The sequence below is a fragment of the Brachycentrus maculatus genome, unplaced genomic scaffold (assembly GCF_059751285.1).
Source record: "Brachycentrus maculatus isolate JH-2025_06_01 unplaced genomic scaffold, ASM5975128v1 h1tg000503l, whole genome shotgun sequence".
NCBI lineage: Eukaryota > Metazoa > Arthropoda > Insecta > Trichoptera > Brachycentridae > Brachycentrus > Brachycentrus maculatus.
In genome coordinates, this window is record NW_028281249.1 from 1,058,178 (window position 1) to 1,083,090 (window position 24,913).

Here is a 24,913-nt window from a genome sequence, read left to right on the forward strand (position 1 = left end):
GTCGTATACTGTGTTTTGTGTATTAACCCTTTGAACGTGTCAAGAAAAACATTAAAGTTGATTTGAAAAATGCTAAATTTCCATAAAAAATAAAGTGTTCTATAAAATTCCTTTTTTTACATTTATTTGTTTAAACCATGTCCACGGCTTGTAAAAGCCATGGACTATAGTCGATTTACGCGTCCAAATGGTTAAGGGGATATTCGCTAACACAGAATTCATTCTACCGGTGAGATTACAAATCTGTTCATGCCTGATTTTTTTAAAGAACGTATTGTTACTTACTTATAACCCTCATCCGCACCGAATGGTGCATAGGGCACCACTTTGAATTGACACAGTGTTATCTTGATCATTACTTACATGAAGGCAATATGATCACTCTTGCGCTTCAGGAACCAGTCCAGGGTAATATTAAATAAATATTACACTGTAAAATCACTAATACTTATTTTCACCCCGTGGGAATCGAACTCGGGACCTCCAGCACGGTAGCTAAACACGCTGACCATTACAACACGGAGGCGGACGAACATATAGTAATTGGATTTTGTTTTGTTTTTTAGCGTATGTATTGAAACTAATTTATTATAACTCCTTACCTTTCAATTGTTCGCCTCCGTAGTGTAATGGTCAGCACGCTTGGCTACCGTTCTGGAGGTCCCGGGTTCGATTCCCAAAGGGGGTAGAATAAAATATAAGTAATTTTTACGCTGTAATATTTATTCAATATTACCCTGGACTGGTACCTGAAGCGGAGGGCTGATCACCTTTCCTTCATGTGTACACGATTGAGATAACACTGCGTTTATATGAAGCAGTGCCCTATGCACCATTGGGGTGCGGATAAGGGTTAACCACCTTTCAATAACTCATTTTTTTTCAAAACCATATATTTATTTCGAAGGAAAACTTAGGTTTACAATACAAAAACGGTGTTTTAAAAAACAAACAATTACGTCAAATGTTACCTGGATTTAAAGAAAATTTAGTTACTTTTCAACAAATACTAGCCCTACGATCAAACCATGACTTCCTCGTTCTTTCTCTGCTTCTAGTTTTACATACAGTATGTATTATTTTTTAATTGATCGACTCATTTTATCACGTCGAATAAAATAATTAATGGCCAAGTTGCTAGGTAGATATTAAGTAATTAAATTATATGCCTCGTAATTACAACCAACAGGCAAACTATCAAGTTGTGTAATGAGATTGCATACCGATTACCGAGTATTACAGAGGTATTATAGAAAAATAAATAGCCATAGTAAATTGTACCATTAACCATTAGTCTAAATGGTTTCGTTTAATTTAGACTCGGAAGTTTTTTGCTCTGTCTAAAGTGATCGAATCCAGTTAAAAAGGGCAAAACCGTACCTATAGGTTAAAATTATAATATGTACCTACAATAAAAACGAATAAAATAGTTTAATAGTTGATGGAAATCTATACGAACAAAAATATAAATATTCGCTTGTTCAAAGTATTTTATATTTTATAATATACATATACATATATTATGTACGCCAGTGATAAGTATTTTTCGTAAAACATATTTTTGCCACTATGGCAGCGCCATCTGTTGGACTTAACAGCAACGCGCTCTATACTAATCAGTTCTTATGACGGACAACGTGCTTCTAACATTCATTTTCAATATTTTCCATTTATTCCAACACGTGTATCGATGCATTCAGACGTTGAATTCGTCGAAACACGTGCCACAATAGATTTTGAAAAATAGTGCTATTTACCAAGTAAAGTTAAAATTAAATAAAGATTAATTTTTTTTGGTGTATAAGATTATGTTGTATACATAAGTAAAAATACACATTAATAAAATATGTAAAATAATTTTTATTTTTTTTACCGTTTATAAAATGTTTAAATGTTTTAAAAATCCATAATTTTTACATTGATTAAAATCAGGGCTTTTTTTAAAACAAAAAAGGTCACGGGACTCACTTCATGTCAAGCTAATTATTTAATAAATAAAATTTAAAGCAAATTTTCCTATCATTTTGACGAATTTTATAAATATAAATTGGAATTACGTAAGCGCAAACATTGTATAGTCTTATTGATTTTGAAAAGTTAAAAAAAAAAAGAAAAAAAAAATGCCGAAACGCCGTTCCACCGCGTTACATGAAAAAAACCCTGATTATTAGTATTTCTTGAATGTTTTTCGCAGATACTTTTTTGGCACATTTTACAAACTTTGTAAAATTAAACAACTCTGTTTTAACCACTTTTTTATTGGTACACTTTATCCAACCGGTTTCGACAAGAACCTTGTCTTCATCAGGGTTTATGAACTAAATTCTAAAACATTGAAAAACTCATTATTAATTACCCTTCCCTTACCAAAAACTTCCACACACTCCGTACACCATATGAAAATTTGATTTAAAAATATGATTTAAAATCTCCCATATGTTGTTTTAATTCTGCATTGCGTAGCGAATACGTCAGCTCCAAATGACAACTACAAAGTAAAGATAGTATAATAATAATGTAAAATAAAAACCCTTATCCGCACCAAATGGTGCATAGGGCACTGCTTCATATAAACGCAGTGTTATCTTGATCGTTTACATACGAAGGAAAGGTGATCAGCCCTCCGCTTCAGGTACCAGTCCAGGGTAATATTAAATAAATATTACAGTGAAAAAATCACTTATATTTATTTTACCCCCCCTGGGAATCGAACCCAGGACCTCCAGAACGGTAGGCGAGTGTGCTGACCATTACATTACGGAGGCGGACAGTATACTAATCATAGTATACTAACTTTTTTATTTAAAGTTGCAAGCCCTGTTTATTTTTTTATTATAAATACAACAGGGTTCAAACTTCATACATTGTTATCTAAGTACACAGTGGGTAATTAAAGTTTAAACATAAGCGGAAATGTGATCTAAGGCTTATAAATGGGAGTGAACTTTTTTATATCGTTACTACCTTATCCGATGCTCTAAACAACGTGTGAACATGGCCATAGAAATGCTGTAAATTCATTTAAAGTAATTGTTAGACTTGTATTTAACGTTATATCTACTTAACATCGCTATAAACTCTGTTTACTGTATAATTTATATTTGAAGCACTAACTTTGTGATTTTCCATTTTTTAATTAAAATGTAACTTTGTTTTAAAATCGCTATAAATATTTTATTATAACTTAATTAAGGTTTCGAAGCTAACCGCTTCTTTATCAAGACTGATTAATATAATTTATATTTGAAGCAATAACTTTGTGATTTTCCATTTTTTAATTCAAATGTAACTTTGTTTTAAAATCGCTATAAATATTTTATTATAACTTAATTAAGGTTTCGAAGCTAACCGCTTCTTTATCAAGACTGATTAATACTAAAAGACTATCTAATAATAAATAATAAAACCCTTATCCGCACCCCAATGGTGCATAGGGCACTGCTTCATATAAACGCAGTGTTATCTTGATCGTTTACATATGAACCCGGGACCTCCAGAACGGTGGCCGAGCGTGCTAACTATTACACTACGGAGGCAGACTATCTACTTAATAATATTCAAAATATTTTGACGGTTAGGCAAAGCAGCTTGGGTAGATTTTAATTGGCTTTATTAATTTTTATTTTCTTGTATTGATTTGCCTTTGCCTAACCGTCAGTGAAAAGTTGATCTCAGCCTTAACTCTTAATAACTAAACATTCGTCTGGCGGACTACGCAATTAAAAACGTGAAACTTATCAAAAGTATTTATTAAAAATAGGAATCGGTTACATGGCACTTAAGTTTGGATTATTGGGAATTAACGTAAGATATATTTAACAATAAATCACTATTCCGCACAGCTACTAGATATCGCTCACTCCTTTCAAGAACGTCATAAATCAAAAATCGACAATTTTCAGTTGTGCATGTTTTCGGAATGCCCAGAAAATGTTCTATATCACAGCAAAAGAAGCATATTTTTAACTTAATATTTACCCGCTACAGGGCAGAAAGTGTTGTTTTTGCATTTTGAATAAAAGGTATTGTTGAATAATTTTTAAAAATAAACTAAATATTTTTCAAATGGAGAAAAAACCGTCAGGTTTTACTTAAAAAGATCTGTTGCACAGTAAAAAGTTCAATAATTGGCTTGATATTTATTTTTAATACCTTGTATCATATTTTTAAACTTTAAAAACGTTCTCCTGAAAAATCTAGTTTTTTGATTTATGACGTTCTTGAAAAGAGTGAGCGATATGTTAATATTGTGCGATCTACAAATGGCATTGTATGTACAAATATAGTTTAGTTAACTAGGGTTAATGATGTAATAATATTTTTAAAATATAAATGCTTAGGACACAAATGCCAAACCCTCTTCTAGTGGAACGGAAGGCCTGTTATGGCTGTCGTAACCCCCGTAAATGCCCAGACTTCCATATTCTTCGTCATATATGTTGAGATGTAAAAAAAAGGATGAATTTCTTTACATACGTTTCGAAACAACACAAGATCTTGTTCGTGGCAGACCTTAATACGGTCGTCATGTTTACAAATATATTTTCAATCATCTGACTTTATTGAATCTCCATTTGAACAAGCAAGCCAAATCCCTCGACTTAAGGGTTGTATCAAGAACCAACCCCTTTCGTTTTGTTTCCGATAGTATGTCTGTTTGTTTCCCAAATCCTGTTTTGTTTAGCAAACTCCCCGAAAGGATTTGCCGGGATTCCGGGAAGATGTCGATTTGAAAATTCGTAAGCCTTTCTTCATGCATAATCCTGAAATTTGTGACACTTGTCGTATTTGAATAAATGAATATGGTTGATGAACAAACTAGCAGCGCATTGAAGTCCTGGTTCCAATTCTGGTGATTTTTTTTACTTGAGAGTTTTTTTACATTTTGAGTGTGTCGTATTATTTGTTCACAAATCTGGATTATCTCCAATAAGTAGTATTATTAATCTCATGTGGCTGTACATATGAGTTCAGAAAAACCATCAATAATAATAATAAACTTGGATAACTTATATAGCGCCATTTTCGTAAAAAAATACCTCAAGGGCGCTTCACGGTGAATGAATTGGGGAAAATATTATGGTGGAAATGATTTAGCAAACAAATGTGTTTTTAGTCTTTTTCTAAAGATCATCTCACTCTCACTATTTCTAACCATTGGTGGAAGAGCATTCCACGCCGTCGGTCCTGCAACAGCAAAGGACGCTCGCCAAATTTAGTGCGTTGGTTGCGAGCTGGTAAGATAACTTTGCCCATTGCAGATGTTGTAGCCGATCGAAGCGTGAGACGTCTATCAACCAATTCATCTGGAATACACAGCTCCTTAAGATACTCTGGAGCCATATTGTGTATTGATTTATACATGAGTAGGCAGAGTTTATACTCAACCCTTTCGGGAAAGCGTAACCAGTGGAGTTTGTGAAGTAGTGGGGTGATGTGACTGAATTTAGAAATTCCAAAAATTAGTCTCGTATGTAGAAGTTCCAAGAATTTAAATAGTGTGGTTGTTAATTATGAATCATTGTCGGGTAGAATTGGTGAATGTTACACATGTGTAAAAAGATCAATTAACCAAACCTATGACGGTCGTAAGACCTGTAAATGCCCAGACTTCCAATTTCTTCTTCATATAGGTTGAATATATGTTGAAATGTCAAAAATGAGTTATTTTTTTACCTTCCTTATAATCTATAAGATTCACAGATCATTATACGGATATTTATTTCTTCTATCTAAGAGCTTGTTTTATTTTAATCTGTGTTGGGAACAGGGGGATAATCTAGTGTGGACCAATCAGGATCTTCTCAGTATTTGCTCATTGCTGGGAGGAAACCACGTTGCACTCCTCAGGAGAAGCCGGACTATTGACAGTCGTCAACAGACCTTCCATTCCACTAGAATACGGTTCGGCATTTTGTGTCCTAGCTTGGTTTATGGTACCAATGTTTTTCTTTATATTTTTATCTTGATTTTATTATCTGTGCTATTTACACACTCCATTATTGTATAATCTGCTTCTAAATTATTGTTGAACCATAGTAATGTTGTAGAACTGATTGTTTCTGGCCAAGACGTATGTCTGACAGCAAACAAAGTTAAACATTGGAATTCATTCTCTGTTCATCTCTGCTCTTCTGTGAAAAGTGAATGGCATACAGTTGAGCCGCCGTAGCTAGAATTGAATGGATCCTCCATATCTCAGCATTTCCGGTTTAGAATGCAGAAGCGGGGTTTCCGTTTAACTTTGCGATATACCTACGACATTTCCGATTCGACTGCTACAAGTGTACTATCGCCCTATTGAGATGATGCTACCTCAGATTACAGCTTCTTGCGTCACGTCATTCTTGTACGCTCGCAATCACACTTCCTGTCTGTAGAGTTTAATTGATATATGCAAATTATTTTGCAATAGACACACACACACAGATTTATGAATATATATATATATATATATATATATATATATATATATATATATATATAAATATATATATATATATATATATATATATATATATATATATACATATATATATTTATATATATATATATATATATATATATATATATATATATATATATATATACATATATATATATATATATATATATTTATATATATATATATATATATATATATATATATATTATATATATATATATATATATATATATATATATATATATATATATATATATATATATATATATATATATATATATATATATATATATATATATATATATATATATATATATATATATATATATATATATATATATATATATATAGGTAATTTGTGATATGAACTTTGTTGAACGTTGTTGAACTAGTGAGCGATATGTGACTTTTTTTTAACGTCGGTGTAAAAAAATAATTAAATAACACATTTTCATCAAAATGCAAAAAAACATTTTTTCTGTCCTCAAGCGGGTAAATATTAAGTTAAAAATATGCCGCTTTTGCTGGGATATAGCAAATTTTCTGGGCATTCTGAAAATATGCACAACTGAAAATTGTCGATTTTTATGTATGACGTTGTTGAAAGGAGTGAGCGATATAATATCGGTAGGTATTGTGTAGATTTATTTACTTCAGATCTAATTTATTTATGTTAGTTTGTAATATAAATTGACATAAATAACATTTTGAATCATTAGCGAATGAATTGCGATTGCTATACATTTTAAAACAAGTACTGCAATAAAATTTGATTGGGCAACAAATGTGTTTGAAATTGTAACATTATTAAATTACAGAAAAAAACTTGTTTATGGTAATTTAACCATAATTTGCGAACATTAAATCATTCATAGATCTATCAATTATAGTAATTTATGGTTATATCGAGGTATCCATATATATAAATACTCAGTTTAATTTTGAATTACGTTCTCATAACTATTTAAATTAAATAATATTTATACTTAGTAGAACTTAAATGTATTTTTTTATGTTGACAGCATTGTATGGTTTTGATATAGATGGGGATTGATTCGACTCTAAAAACTGGAACGATAAGGAACCCTTAATATGATTCTGTTAAGCCAATTAAGAAACCCAACAGAGCGGACAATGGGATACAATGAACATATATATTTATATACACTTTCAATCTATTTCACTGTTTTTTGACTGATGTTTTCAAGCCAATATGACCCTTATAGACAGAAAAACAAGCATTATAGATTAAATTATGAAAGGTGTGTTGTGAAATGCTTTGGACATTTGAAACGAATGCGTGAGAAAAAAAACGGTTTATTTTTATGGTAGTTGGAAAAATAGCAGAAGATGACCGAAGAAAACTTGGCACGATCAGCTATGTCAAATGTCTGAAAGCGGCCGGGTCAGGAGTCAAAACGATCTGCGGGTTTGTATGAGGAGATGCACGAACGAGGAACAGGCGAAAAATCTTTGCAAGGACAGAGTGGTATGACGTTCTATTCTCTCTGCCTACCCCTGCGGAGAAAGCTTTTAAATGTAAATTCACAGTAAAATAGCGATTTAATTTTTTAAAACGTTTTTTATTTATTTAGCAACTAAGTTCATTAAAAAAATTGCTTTGCAAGAGAAGGTCTGTCAAGAAGCCTAGATGCTTCTGTATCAGATCTTCGAATGCGGTGGGACAGCTTTCAATCTTTTTATTTATTTATTAATTTTTTAAAACGTCATGTACGGAAAATAAATTGCTAAAAAGCAATATCTTCCAACCAACCAAAAACAGATAAGTAATATTGATCAAAACGTTTGATACCATATATAGCTGTTTGCAATCAGAGGGTAGATAGTACTTGCATATTTAAAAAAAAAAACATAAATTACAAATTGATGACAATAAGGAAGGCAAAGGAAAAAGGGAGTTTAGGAAAGGATAAGGTTTTATTCTCTTAGTCATTCTCTCGTTATCCATTCACTCCACATCCGTTATCCATTGTCCAGAGAACGAATGAAGTTAGCCTAATTTGAAAAAAAATGCTTTGAAATTTTCATGATATAAATTATTTTCAATCCACTTAAATAAGCGTTTAATTTTTACATGAATTCAGCAATTTGCGTGTTCATATCCCAATCAGAACAAATGGTACCGACTGAAAAATTTCAATATGAAATTTCACAAGTACCTTAATTTTACGTATTTTTTTTATTATTCACAAATACTTCCTGAAACATGCGAGCTTTCATGTTAGAGTACAACTAATTCTATATTAATTTCAAAACAGTACATTTTCATAGAAACGATGGCGTGTCTAGGGGGTATTTATGGCTGACAAATAATCGTAAAAAATAGCCTCGTTTGTTTGTATTTTTAACCTGTGACAAAATCGCTAGACTTCAAATAAAATTTTAAAACAAAAACAACATTTTTAATTGTGTCTAAATTTTTGTTGACGAAATCTGGAATTTCTACTTAGGTCATGAAGAATATGGAAGTCAGACTTCCATATTCTCCTTCATCAATCATTCAAGTGGAGAAACTGAGATGAACAAACCAATATTTCATTTTTATTTTTATAAATAATATAACTAAAACATAAAGGAAGGAAGGAAGCAGAGTGAACGCTGTTGAAATGCGGTCCTTCAGACGAATGGTGGAAAATCATTTTATGACAGAATTAAAAAACAAAGATATAAAAAAGAAGTGCAAGGATGAACTAGGGATTATTGAACAGATAAAGAAGAGTTCTTTAAGGTAGTACGGACACGTGGAGCGAATGTATAACGAGAGAATGGCAAAGAAAGTATATGTGGCGAATGTTAGCAGGAGAACATAACGAAGACGGTCGAAAAAGACTTGGCACGATCAGATCAATCAGAACCTAAAATCTGGTGGTGTCAAAAGTCAAATTAATTTTTAACACATATATATATATATATATATATATATATATATATATATATATATATATATATATATATATATATATATATATATATATATATATATATATATATTTATATATATATATATATATATATATATATATATATATATATATATATATATATATATATATATATATATATATATATATATATATATATTTATATATATATATATATATATATATATATATATATATATATATATATATATATATATATATATATATATATATATATATATATATATATATATATATATATATATATATATATATATAAATATATTGCATAATTTTATTAACTTTAGAAACCTTTACAATTGAATACAAATGCCTAAGCCAGAACAAAGTCATAATTTAGTTTTTATTGGAGTTGTGGCAGTATTTGAGACGCCGTGCAATTTATTCGAGTTTTCTTTTAGCTTGTTTTTTTATGCTGATTTCTTTTGACGTCTTGTTGCCCGTCCAAATTAATGTTGACGGCGCAGAGGATATAAATTACTGCCACAACTTGAAATCATAATAATAAAAAAATTAAGATTACGCCTCATGGAGATTTTATTTCATTAAATTATTTACTTGAATATTACCAAAAAATTTTTTTTTTATTGTAATTTCCTTATACTTGTGTGAGTATTATTGATTCGGAATTAACTTTTTAGAAAAGCATGATTTAAATATAAAATTATAAGACTCGTTTAGCATTAGAGTATATTTTTGAATTGATAATGTCAGTGTTATAAAAAATTAAGTGAATATACCTCATCATAGTTTTAATTCATTAAATTATTTACTTTAATATTACCGAGATTTTTTTCTTAAATTTAATTTCTTTATACTTATGTGAGTATTATTTATTTGATTTGTTTTTAACATTTTGGAATAACACGATTTATATATAAAATTAAAAGACCTTTTAAACAAAGGAGTTTTTTTTAATTGATAATGTTACTGTCATAAATAATTAAGTGAATATACCTCATCAAAGTTTTAATTCATTAAATTATTTACTTGAATATTACTAGGAAAAAATGTTTTTATTTTAATTTTTTTTATACTCGTATGAGTATTATTTATTGATTTGGCATTAACTTTTTGGATGAACATGATTTAAATATGAAAAAAAACACTTGTATTACATATATTTTTGAATTGTTAATGATAATGTAATAAAAATTTAAATAATTATACTTAATCAAGGTTTTATTTCTTACATTTTATTTACTTAAAGATTGAATGAGAAAAAAATATTTTTATTGTAGTTTCTGTATACTTGTATGAATATTATTTATTGATATCGCTCACTCCTTTCAAGAACGTCATAAATCAAAAATCGACAATTTTCAGTTGTACATGTTTTCGGAATGCCCAGACAATGTACTATATTCCAGCAAAAGAGGCATATTTTAAACTTAATACTTACCAGCTACAGGGCAGAAAGTTTTGTTTTTGCATTTTAAAGAAAAGGTATTGTTTAATTATTTCTTCAAATATTCTAAATATTTTTCAAATGGAAAAAAAAACCTTCAGGTTTTACCTAAAAGATCTGTTGCACAGTAAAAATTTCAGTAAGTGGCTTGATATTTATTTTTAAAACAATGTATTATATTTTTAAACTTTAAAAACATTCTCCTGAAAAATCAAGTTTTTTGATTTATGACGTTCTTGAAAGGAGTGAGCGATAGGGCATTAATTTTTTGGATGAACACGATTTAAATATGACAATAAAATAATTTTATAACACTTTTTGAAGTTGCTTATGTTAATTTAATAAAAAAAAATAAAGTTATTATACCTTATAGAAATTGAATATTACAAGGAAAAATAATATTTTTATTACAATTTCTTTTTACTTGTATTAGTAAACTTTATTGAATTGGCATTTCTTTGTGGAATAATATAGTGATTTAATTATAAAAAAAAACACTTTTGTAATGAAAAACAAGTTTGTTAATGTACTACACGACTAGTTTCGAGAACTACAGATGTTCTCATCATCACGTGTAAATTCATCTCACAAAAATCTGTATTCACGTCTCATCAAAATTTACTTTTCGTCTGCAGAGATAGACATCTTTAGTATATGTAAAATAAAAAAAAAATGTTCTCTTTTGTTCCTCTCGCATGCCGTCGGAATATATAGCTTTCTCTCTCCTTCTCTTTACGTTATATCTTTCTTCTCTCTCATGTAACGAAGTCTGCCTAAAAAATGTGACGCGTCCTTCAAATTTCGCTCTCAATTCTGGTATAATTATCGATTATCGAATCACCGACGTTTCGTCTCTTTTTTTTTGAGTTGGGGCTTTTTGTTTCTGGGGTCTACGTCGAGATAAATTGAATATATCAGGGACGACTTGTAAAATAATTTACCTCCCGAAATAAGAGGAACGAATACATCTATTAACGTCTCCGCGGAGGAGAGTTCAAGAGAATTTATTAGTTTTTAAACGGGTGACATTTTGTGAAATTTCTCTCCGGCATTGCGTAGCGGTTCAAAGAATGGCTCATTGAAAGCGAAATTGCTTAGTTGGCTATATTTACAACTCTGAAATAACTCTTTTTTTATCGTCTTCTTCTTTTTCTTTATGTAGATCCTAGGGATCTGTTTGTGCCTCCGCATGTCGCTCTTGGGATGTTGACTCCCAGCTGTCTTTCCATCTTTTCGGAAGTCTGTCTGGGGGTCTGCGTCCTTCAGGGTTGCCTTGGAGGGCGATACGTGGAAGTCTTTTGATCAAAATGCAAAAATAACTAACTCATCATCACGAAGCATCCCGCAGGGGCAGGCAGAGAATAACACAACGCAACACCAATCTGACTTTGCAAACAATAATTAATGCAATGTTGATGTTTAATAATGGGCAGAATGGTGAACGTTACACAACTGTTTAAAGTGATCGCTTTAGCCAGCCAAATGTTAGGTCATAAGCGCTGGAATGCTCACACTTCCATCTTCTTTCATAAAAAAGGGAAGAATGATACATGTTTCGTATCAAGTTGAGACACCTTTAAAATTAATTAGCGATATTTTTCCTAATTCATTATTTATTTTGAGAACCATATATATAACATTCGTCCGAATAATAATAACTAAATCATTTTGTCCGCCTCCGTAGCATAATGGTCAGCACGCTCGGTTTCCGTTCTGAAGGTCCCGGGTTCGATTCCCAGGGGGGGGAGGGGTCAAATAAATATGGACTATCAAACGAATACCCTGGACTGGTACCGCTTCAGGTACCAGTCCAGGGTAATATTGAAAAAATATCAGAGTGAAAAAATCAATATTTTTAGCTTTTCCACTTTATTTTTATTTGACCAGCGACCGGGTTTCATCGTTACCGACATCATCAGACTGGTTTTAATCTAATAATAATTATCTGATAATAATCTGATAATATAAATCTATTGAAAAAATCACTTGTATTTATTTGACCCTCCCCTGGGAATCGAACCCGGGACCTCCAGAATGGTAGCCGAGCATGCTGACCATTACACTACGGAGACGGAGATAACAAACATAATACATTTATATATTAAACATAGTATTCACCCGTTAATTATTTCTCTATCATCTCTATATAAACAGATGATAGCTTATTGGTGACATATTATTTGAGTATTTTTTCTTCGTGATATCTTTAATAGGTGAACACGCCAGCGATCTCAATATATCAAGCTCGACTCGGGCACTTAAAGTCGCAGTTCTCAATTGTTTTGGTGCATAAATCACCCCGATCCGTTTGAAGTTGAAAGTCCTCGGATGCACCAATAATGCGTTTGAAGATTTAACCGTCACTTTCAACCCGACGCATACCTTTTTTATTTATTTATTAGTTTTTCTCTTTTCGGCACTTAGCGCATTCCTAATTTCTTTCACAATTTGACAGTCTTGCTCCTTTTTATGAGGCTTCGCTAATGGAGCTTTTGGAATGAGAATTTTCATTCATTTTTTGCTTAATTAATATTGACTTGAAAAATAAACTATAGCTCAAAAAAATAAATTAACTCCTTGCCTCTCGGAGTGGTCGGCAGAGAGAAAAAAAAGCCATATCAAATTTCGTATTTCGTATTTGCAAACAATATTAATTTGTAATTTATATTTGAAGCACTAACTCTGTGATTTTCCATTTTATAATTAAAATGTAACATTGTTTTAAAATCACTATTTATATTTTATTATAACTTAATTATAATGTCTACCGGTTTCGAAGGTAACCGCTTCATTATCAAGACTGATTAATACTAAAACACTATCTATTTAGTATTAATCAGTCTTGGTAAAGAAGCGATTAGCTTCGAAACCGGTAGACATTATAATTAACTTTTAAAACAAAGCTACATTTCAATTTTATATCTTGACTTAACCTCTTCCATACACATAGATGCAGGTCCTCATATGTGTTCGCCGATTATATTATTACTGTAATATAAACATTTAAATGTATGTAGTTGGCAAAAGAAGGATGAAAGGAGACTGAATGCAGTCAAAATGCGTTCTCTCAGACGAATGTGCCGAATTAAACGATTTAATTTGGATGTTTGAATAGTAAATGATAAAAGGAATGAATGCAAGGCTGTGATAAGCATTATCGATAAATGAGTAAGGAATGAATAGTAAAATAAATTTATGAGGCGAATGTGGTTGGTATAAGAAGCAGAGGTAGACCGAGAAAAACTTGAGGCATGGTTTAGCATTTCAAATACTGGAAAGTGGTCATTTCAGGAGTCAGAACCGTTGGAATCGTCGGGTATGAATGAGGATATGTAAATGTGGAAGAGCGAGATTATTCGCTAAGACAGATAAGTGTGGCGTTATATTCTCTCTGCCTACCCCAGCGAGGAAGCGACGTGATGGTTTTAAAGTAACAGAGATATTAATATCATTGAAAATACTACATTTTTTTTAATGAGAATGCTTTAATTTAAGTTCAGTTTAGTTTAGTTTAAAAGTAAAATTAATTATGTTAGTTAAAAAATAAAATTAAAAAGTATTCGTATTTTAAACTTTCGAAAGTCCAAGTCCACTCAGTTTAAATTCAAAGCATGAAATTAGAAAATTTTCAAACAAAATTAAAATTGGAATGAAAGGTTGAACCGTTTTAAATTTCAACCGTTTAAATTTTGAGTGCGTTCCAATAACACTCGATTGAAAACGGTATTCACGCTCAAAGTCGAGAAGCATTTAGTCTCACAGACCAAACGTTGTTTCGCTAATTAAAATACGCCTTGGCTGTACCTCTAATCGATTATTGCCGAGTTTAAAGGGTGGAACTAGGTAAGTCGAATCTAATTAAATTCAACAGTTAAAGGTAGCTGTAGGCATTAAAAATATAACACAGATCTATTTGCATTTGTTTGTTTTTTTACATTAATAAAAGAAAAAAAAATAATTCACCAAAAATCTTCACCTATGTGATGTGTCAATATAAATAACTCCTAAATGGAAAAATCCAGATTTGTGAACTAAAATTTGGACGCACTAAAAATAATGTAAAAAATTATTATATTATGTGTTGCCAAAAATAATAATAGTAATGAAAATATTTTTAAATAAATGGCATCAAAATTGTATTACAAATAATGAATACGTTTTTTTCTCAATTTAATAATATAGTGGAAAAATTTATACGTTTTTTACTTTATTTCAATTTCATATTTTATTTTACAGAAGACAGACAAATATTATTTCGACTTTCGACCCAAACAGCAACCAAATTCTCGACCTCTTTTGTCAAACACCATCTTTTTGAATTTTGAAAACATTGAATTTTTTGGACTTTCGACTCATCATATATCAACCGAATTCTAAATCACTTTTTTTATCGAAAACCAGGTTTTTGAAATTTAAAAAGATTGAATTATCTGGACTTTTGACTCTTTTATCAAACGAATTCTAAATTTCTTTTATCGAACACCGGCTTTTTGAATCTTTAAAACATTGAATTATTTCGACATTCGACCCATAGAGCCAGCGAATCTCTTCAATCGATCGCCATCTTTTTTAATTTTATGGCAATAAATATTTTTTAATTACTCTATTTTAAACATTTTTTACTTTCTTCTAAATTTAATATTCCGAATGCGGCCACGTGGGCGATCGGAAAAGTCTGAAACGTTTTGCATTGAAGGGTTAGTTGGCATTATGGACCAATCGTGTTTGATCTTCCTTGGCGCGTGTGCTCTAATCAAAAACGAAAACGACAACAAAACGATTTTAAATGATTTAAATTTGGTATTTAAATTGACATTGACGATGGCAATTACTCTTTCATTTCAGTTATGCCAACTCAACAATCAGAACTAACTACTATAATTAATCTTGGAACTGACATCTCTTGGTAGAACTGCATTTTATATAATAAAAAAACATAATTTTTTGGCATCTCAACATACTTCAACATCTGATATTTAAAAAAAATTATTAAACACTCCTTTTCTTCAAAATGCAAAAACAACACTTTCTGACCTGTAGCGGGTAAATATTAAGTCAAAAATATGCCTCTTTTGCTGGGATATAGTACATTTTCTAGACATTCCGAAAACATGCACAACCGAAAATTGACGATTTTTTTTATTTATGACGTTCTTGAAAGGAGTGAGCGATATATGTACCTACCCATATTTACTGTTCACTTTTGGTAACAGACCCTTGATTTTGGGTAATAGTGATATTATACTTATTACCAATTTCAATAGTCAATAAAAATGACAATAATAATAAATATTTAACATTTGAAATGAAAATAACAAATTAATCGCCAAATCCATTAATATATCCATATTTATTGTTCAATCTATGGACCATCAACCCTTGATTGTAGGTGAAATTGGTGTAATACTTATTTCAATGGTGATTAAAATGAAAATAATAATAAATATACCCTTATTACTATTTTAGCATTTGACCCATTAGTGTAGTATTTATGCTTCCTGATGCATTTCCGATCCGGTAATATAATAAATTGACAAAGGAACTTAACACTTTCAAAGATTATGGTAGAAGTCAGTCTAAATCGGTCGAATTTCAAGAGCTCGCATTGAATAATTGGAGTTCCTCCGACTCAATTTGAATAAATATCCCAAATCGAAATCCGAATAACTAACCGGAACAAAGGAATTCTTTCCCGAATTAACGAGGCTGTCCATCCAAAAAGGTTAACAATGGAAGACGACAAATTTAACCCTCAACTGACCGAGCATTTCGTTAAAAAATACAAGTTAATTAAAAAATAAATTTTCACTAAAAAAAGTCTTGTAAGGGGTGAATTAAATGGTACTTTTTATACCGAGAATATTTTAGATACACAAAATAACTTTTAATCTCTTATTTTAATTTTAAATTTGAATTAATTTTTAATTATATTATATATTGATTTGGCATTAGCTTTGTGAAATAACACGATTCTTAAAATATAAAAATAAAGCGTTTATAATTTAATGTAGGTATTATAAGATTTTTACAAATATTCTGATGTTTTATAATTTATGTATTTATATGAAAATACTTTAATGTATATATGTAAGTTATATATTTAAAGTAAAATGTTCTTGTTTAAAAGTTTAACATAAAAAAATTGTATTAGACCACAAACACGACTAGTTTCGAGAACTACAGATGCTCTCATCAATAGGTGAAATTACAAATGAAAGCATATTTATTTCCACCTATTGAGAACATCTGTTCTCAAAACTAGTCGTGTTTACATTAATAAACTCGAATAGCGGTCTTTTACAAGTTTTATATTTTTATATAGAAAAACTAAAAATGCTAACAAAAGTTATCATCTCTTCTATCCGATGCTGTTCCCTAAGCACCATTGGATAAAAAAGGGGGTAAAAGATGAAAAACAATTTAATTCTTTTAATTTACGCGTTTTTTTACAATGTAAACAATATTTTGAGTGTGTCCACAATTTTTACATATAATATTTCTAGGTTTTTCCACCTAGTATGTATGTATGTACATATCGTAGTCGTACAGGAAAAAGTGACCAACTAACAAAACGTAAAATGTTCAGAAGGGCCATTTAAGTCACTTTTGCTTGGCAAGAAAATAAACATCAATGCAGTTAGTCATTTTTAACAGTCAATATATTATACATCCAAGTTTAAAATCCTTTGGAATTTTTTTCAGGGCAATAAATTAGGCTAGTACGATATCACATAGTCGATGATCACATTTTCGTAAAAAATACACTTGGTCACTTTCTCCTGTATGACTACGATATATTGTAGTGAAAAATTATTTTTTATTTATGTTGTTTTCAAATGTTAAAATTACCATAAATTGTGAAGCATATTTGAGGTGATTTTTTACGAAAACGACCCTATATAGATTGTCCAAAAAAAAAAATTATTAATTTTTTTCATTATTTCATAAATGCCACAGGAAACTAGAATAACTTTTTAAATGATTTATTTATTTATTTATTCACATGCCTTAAAATTAAATACTTAACGACTTTTTCCGACTACTAAGTAGTGTCAATTCATCTCGAATATCTCGACTGAGGAACGGACTGGCAGAGCTCCAGAAATACTTTTGTCCCATTCAAATGATCTATTTGCATCCGATATATGGGAACAACCATACCGCTTAGAATCAGACATATTAACATGCGTGTTTAACACTTTATTTGCCAACGATTTTAGAATTACGTACCTTAAAAACCAAGCTAATTTATTTATTTATGTACGGCATTACTGCTTTTTACTAAAAATGATAAAGAGCGTGTTTTAACATCGCTCACTCCTTTCAAGAACGTCATAAATCAAAAATCGAAAATTTTCAGTTGTGCATGTTTTCGAAATGCCCAGAAAATGTACTATATCCCAGCAAAAGCGGCATATTTTTAACTCAATATTTACCCGCTACAGGGCAGAAGTATTGTTGTTGGTGAAGAAAAGGTATTGTTGAATTATTTTCTTAAATAAAGTAAATATTTTTCAAATGGAGAAAAAACCATCAGGTTTTACCTAAAAAGAACTGTTGCAAGGTAAAAAGTTCAATAAGAGGCTTGATATTTATTTTTAATACATTACATTATATTTTTAAACTTTAAAACGATCTCCTGAAAAATCAAGTTTTTTTTATATTTGACGTTGTTTAAAGCAGTGAGCGATATGTAGTAATTAACACAAATAATAAACAATAAAAATAAAAATAATGAAGTAAGAAAAAATAAGTACCTACATGTAATAAAAAAATACAAAACTTGGTGAAAAAAAATATTAAAAATTTGGTTAGAATTAGGGAAGCTAATTATCACCATACAATTCATAGCGAGAGATCCAAAAAGTGTTCTTTAAATTTTGACTTAAAGACATTAATTGATTTACTTAAAATATTAATCCATGGTCCGTAATTATTGCCATATATTCTATTAGAATTCTCGGAATAGGAGAAAACATATGGTAGTTAGTTATCGAATGGCTAACATTAATTCAATTTGTACTAATAGCAAAAAATACTAGCAAATTAACACAATTAGCACAAGACTATCAGTATCATTCTCATTTAAATCTGTAGAGAAGTAAGGGAGATATTAAGGTTTAAACTTTAGATATATAAATAAAACGTCATCAAATTTTACGTCATCGGGTGTATTATGGGGCGGATCTTTATATGTATCTGCTTAAAAGAGCTATAATAGTAGTAGTGCGGATTCGTTTCTGTGACGTCATTCGTTACCAACTTACGAAAACAACGATTTTACGAAGTCGAATTTTGCAAAAAAAATGATGAATGAAAATATTGATTATATCGGCTGCTATAAACACATAACGGGTCTTACACAATCCTTTATAGGTTGAGTATGTTAAATTAGATATTTTTCCGAGTGATAATACCCTTTTATTTTCAGTATGTAGTGTAGAAAATCCGACTAAACGGTTTTTGGTCGCTTACGGTTTGTAACGAAAAGTATAGCCGGTTTTTGGCAGTCAATGCGTTAAGTATTTTTTACTCATATTTATTAACTTGTTAGATGCGGAGAGATGTGTTGAACGAAGCCAAATGTAAATTTGAGAGATTTATCGAGAACATTTTTTTATGCGCGACAAAATTGACTCTTATTTTTGAGACGAACGAAAAAACTTAAAAGCTTTTTTAATAAATGTCGACTAATGTGTGAGGGTTGTTATTATTTTATTATTTATTGATATTGCTTGGTTAAATAATAAATGAAAATTCTAATAGGTTTGAAGAGATAATATCTATTTTTAATTTGCGTGTGAATTCAGACGGATTGTGGTTATACAGGTGGCGCGAAATTAATTACCCTATCAAAAGATATTTTAATTTTTTCAAATAGCGTTGTACATGAATAATATTTCAAATTTATTAACTAAACAGATACAGTATACTTATAACAAAATTTTAAGTGGTGCAAAATAAATCGTTTAATTTTATTTTTGATTTTTTTCTCCAAACAAAAAAAAAGAAGTTGAGTACTGGAAATTTTTATATGAACCATTTTTTTTGTTAAGTATAAATGATAATGTCGGTCAAGTGGCTGCAACCGGTGTTGATACAGGTTTGTGCCGTTTCATCAATTTGTTTGTATACTGCAGCTGTCTAGTTTACAAATCGCTCACTCCTTTCAAGAACGTCATAAATCAAAAAACTTGATTTTTCAGGACAAGGTTTTTAATGTTTAAAACATAATACAATGTATTAAAAATAAATATCAAGCCACTTATTGAACTTTTTACTGTGCAACAGATCTTTTTTGGTAAAACCTGAAGGTTTTTTCTCCATTTGAAAAATGTTTAGTATATTTAATAAAATAATTAAGCAATACCTTTTCTTCAAAATGCAAAAACGACACTTTTTGCACTGTAGCGGGTAAATATTAAGTTGGAATATGCCGCTTTTGCTGGGATATACATAGTACATTTTCTGGGCATTCCGAAAACATGCACAACTGAAAATTGACGATTTTTTATTTATGACGTTCTTGAAAGGAGTGAGCGAACTGTCAAACATGATTGACGTACGACGCCAATTGCATAATTTTAATCAGATTTTACAGTGTATCTGAATACGGATATTAATATTTAAAAAGTAACATTTGTACCTTTTCTTGTGAAACACCTCACTCAGATTACCTTCAAGAAAGTATATAAATTAATCTATGATATATATCGGGGTTAATCTATAATATTAATTTTTTTTAATTCAAGATCAAATTATCTTAAAACCGCTTGTCCAAAAATATTCATAATTAAAATAAATTCGAGATAATATTAGATATTTTTTCAGAGTTGAAATTTAATTTAATTGAATATGTTTTTTATTTTTTATTTATGGTTGAGAAATTTTGAACCTTGACAGCAATTCGGTGCACAATTAAAAGATTTAATTTTATTAATATACATAACCCCGGTTATCACGGACAAAGACATCGTAAAATTATAAATTATTCCGATGACTGCGATAAAAAAATAAGCCAGTGATAAAAATCTCGTAGCGTTTAAAATAAATATAATATTTTTTTAAGGACAGATTGTCGGTTAATTACTTATTAAATAAGCTTTGTATTAAATTGTGTCTTTTTTATATCTTATTGTGTCTAAATAATTCTTGGTTATATTACTATTGCAACAGAAAAAAGGTATTAGATCGAAACATTCATTGTTGAAAGATATGGAAGTATTTAATTATTTTTAAAAAATCACAATGAAGTTAAAATTCATAACTAATATTATTATGAAAGTATTCTTTTTATGGAATTTATTTATTTAACTATGAACCTCTTAAATATTAATACGATAAAATGGTTAAATCTCCTTATGTTATTCATCGCTTCATTTGAAATTTTGACATAAAGTCGGCTTGAAATACGCGCGTTTTTGTGATAATTGCAATGCCATCTATTGAACGTAAAATCAATACACATTGCTCATGGCGGACAGCGTGATTCTTGACATCTGCTATAATATTGTATTCTTATAAATACATAATGAAGTTAGGTAATTTAAAAAATATTTGATCTTCTTCTGCTACTGCATTCGCCCCACAAATTTGTTTTAATTTTCTTTCCTCACTCATTTGTCTAAATCATCAACACGCAAAAAACTGTTCATAGGGTACTCGCGGAAATTCACCACAGAAGCTCTAAAGCTTAGCAAAAAACAAACAAGGATCCTAACCAGGACCTTGACAGGACACTGCAGACTGAGGAAACACATGACAAAAATTGGACTTCATGACTCCCCAGTATGCAGATTTTGTATGGAGGATAACGAAACGCCAATCCACATTTTCTATAATTGTGACGCACTCGCTCGCAAACGCAGTCACATCCTTGGAAGACCTCTACTGGACTCCGAGAAGGTGAAGCTCCATGACTCACGTAGGTCTTGAGAAGGAGCTGTGATACAGAGGGAGATCACAATAGACCTAATATGGTCGCAGTGACATAAGGGATGCGAGATAACTTGACCTCAAAAAAACATCTGTTTTAGATACGTTGAACGATGGAAATTCAAAATATGAAACTGCCATCGTATTAATTTTAAATCAAACACAGATTGTTTGAGTCTACTAAGTTGTATTTTATTAACAAAAATCCATAAAAATTTACATTGTGACAATTGTTTCGCCTTGTTAGGGCATTATCAAGCGAATGTCAAATTTATATTTTTTAAACACATAAAAAAAACGTGTTTTTGTTAGTAAAATAGACTCAAAAAATCTGTGTTTGGTTTAAAATTAATACAAAAATTAAAATGGAGTTCTACAAATTTAACGCCAAATCAATAAATAACTGCCATTGTATTTAGTAGTGAAGAAGGGAGGGTTGATAAAAAATACTTATGTCTAGGTTCTTGTGTGTGCCAAATGTTTTGTTCGGCAATGCAATCTAAAGTAGTTGTTCGTTACTTTACAGACGCCAACGGAGAGCCCCCAAAGTTGAAGTGCAATCTTAGGAAGCACAAGCCCAACAGGAAGCCCAGGACTCCCTTCACCACACAACAGCTCCTGGCTCTGGAGAAGAAGTTCAGAGACAAGCAGTATCTGAGTATAGCGGAGAGGGCAGAATTCTCCAGTTCGTTGAGACTCACAGAAACTCAGGTAAGGAGATCAAGTTTTTGTAATATAGTGTAATTTACAACATTTTGAGTGTTTCCGAATACTTGTTCACAAATCTGGATTATCTCCAATTAAAGGAGATATTTTTCATATTGTCTTTTGACATCTCATCAAAGATGAAGAAGAATATAATAGTTAATTGGAGATGATCCAGATTTGTGAACAAGTATTTGGACACACTCAAAATGTTGTAAATAAATTTTCTGGTCAATTTATAAGCTTAACTAATATGAAATTAAAATGATATTTTCTGGCATTTCTCATGTATGTGATTATAATCCAGGATTTGGACCTCGCATACTAATATAAGAGTTTCTGTTCAATAAAAAGCTTCTTTCATCTCACCAATGAAGTCTCTAGTGAAGTTCTAGTGATTCAAAAATAATGTTTCAACAACGTCATATATCAAAAATCGACAATTTTCAGTTTTGGAATGCCCAAGAAATGTACTTTATCCCAGCAAAAGTGGCATATTTTTAACTTAATATTTACCCGCTACAGGGCAGAAAGTGTTGTTTTTGCATTTTGAAGAAAAGGTTTTGTTAATTATTTTTAAATATACTTAATATTTTTCAAATGGAAAAAAAACATTCAGGTTTTACCTAAAAAGATCTGTTGCATAGTAAAAAGTTCAATAAGTGGCTTGATATTTTTTTAAAAAACATTTCATTATAATTTTCAACTTTAAAAACGATCTCCTGAAAAGTCAAGTTTTTTGATATATGACGTTGTTGAAAGGAGTGAGCGATATCGCCTAGTCATTTTTGCCGAAGTTTCAGATTGAAGATTTATGAACCTATAATTAATGTTAACTTTCCATTGCTTCAGGTGAAGATCTGGTTCCAAAATCGCCGTGCAAAGGCGAAACGACTTCAGGAAGCTGAAATCGAAAAGTTGAAGATGGCTTCTTTCTCTCGTCACCCCCATCACGCTCTGTACCCTCACGCTCTCCAGCAGTACTTCCATCCCGCGCATCCTATGGGCGCCTTGCTTGGAGGCAGGCCCTTGGGGCCTCCCGGGCTCCTGCCGCCTCATCTGGCCCTGCTGGGAGCGCACCAGGGCCCCCCGAGTCCACAAACCCAACGACAGGAACAAGGAAATGGTCAACACAACCAGTAACTTCAAATAGACCTCCTTTTGATATGAAACATTGATCATTTTTATAAGAAAGAAGTTAGAAATCTGAGCATCTCAGAGCTTACTACCTGGTATTTGGCTGTCTTAAGTAATCAATGTAATAACAGGAGAAAGAAGACGGGCAAGACACCCAGTGACTCCACAAAGACCATCAGAATTCTTCTTTTTATAGGTGTCATAACCCAAGATGAAACATCTATCATTTTTATATGAAAGCAGATAGAAGTTTAAGCATCTCAGAGCTTATAACCTGTATTTGCCTGGTTTGAGTGATCAATCCAATGGCTAGAGCAAAAGTTTGAACAACACAACCAGTAATTTCAAATATACCATCAGAAATTATCATATCTAGGTACTCAACTTGAGATAAAATATCTATCGTTTTTACGAGTATATGAAACAAGATGGAAGTCTAGTATACCAGACAATAGAACCTGGTATATAGATGGCTAAAGTGATCAATGCAATGGCTTTAGCAAGAGAATAGCCAATACAACCAGAAACTCCAAAGAGACCATCAGATTTACAGACCATCATTCTTCTTATTATACGTGTCTTAGCTTGAAGATAGAAGTCTGAGCATCCCAGAGCTTACAAGCTGATAATTACCTGGTTTAAGTGATCAATGCAATGGTCAGTTCAAATAGAATAGACTTCGACTTCAAATAGACCATCAGAATAGGTGTCTCGACTTGATATGAAATATTGGTCCTTTTCTTATAAATAAGAGAAGATGGAGATGAGTATCTCAGAGCTTGAGACCTGTCATTTGGCTGGCTTAAATGAACAACGTAACGCAGATGAAACCACAACTAAGACCATGTCAAAGTATTTTTACACATTGTTCAGTACTTTTACAAACATACTTCTTCAAGTTCATGTTACAAGGTTAAATTTTAACAGAATTAGTGAATACGCATTCTAGTGTGTCAAATGATAAAGGCTGCAATAGCAAAAAAGACATGTCATGAATTTATTATCTTTAAATATTTAATATCAAGCAAATTATTTAACAATTTTGTCAGGAGAATTACTTTAATGCATTTCAAATATTTTTTGTAATTTTTTTCACAAGAAAAATAATTTTCGAATCTGGTAATCTCATTATTACTTTTATTTTATTTTATTAATAATGCTGGACATATATTTTAAACAACGTTTTAACAGAAAAACGAGTAAAATACTGAAATATTTCATTTTAAGTATTTATTTTTATATCTTCTTGATGTAATAATAATTTGGTAAAAAGATCTCAAAATAAAATATGAAAACATCGATATATTTGAATTAAATTCA

At 30.6% G+C, this 24,913-nt stretch overlaps 1 protein-coding gene across 2 annotated transcripts in view; it reads left to right on the forward strand.

Annotated features, from left to right (window-relative positions):
• The window catches only part of Dr (muscle segmentation homeobox protein Drop), a 28,999-nt gene extending 4,708 nt beyond the window's left edge, over positions 1 to 24,291 (forward strand). Inside the window, exons 2-3 of one of the 2 annotated variants that reach the window (XM_088272530.1) lie at positions 22,260 to 22,462; positions 23,309 to 24,291. In XM_088272530.1, coding sequence (XP_088128656.1) covers positions 22,260 to 22,462; positions 23,309 to 23,599 — 494 coding nt within the window. In that variant the 3' untranslated portion in view covers positions 23,600 to 24,291. The remainder of the gene's footprint in view (positions 1 to 22,259; positions 22,463 to 23,308) is intronic. The other variant, XM_088272531.1, reaches the window with a different exon arrangement.
• Positions 24,292 to 24,913: the final 622 nt, after the last annotated feature.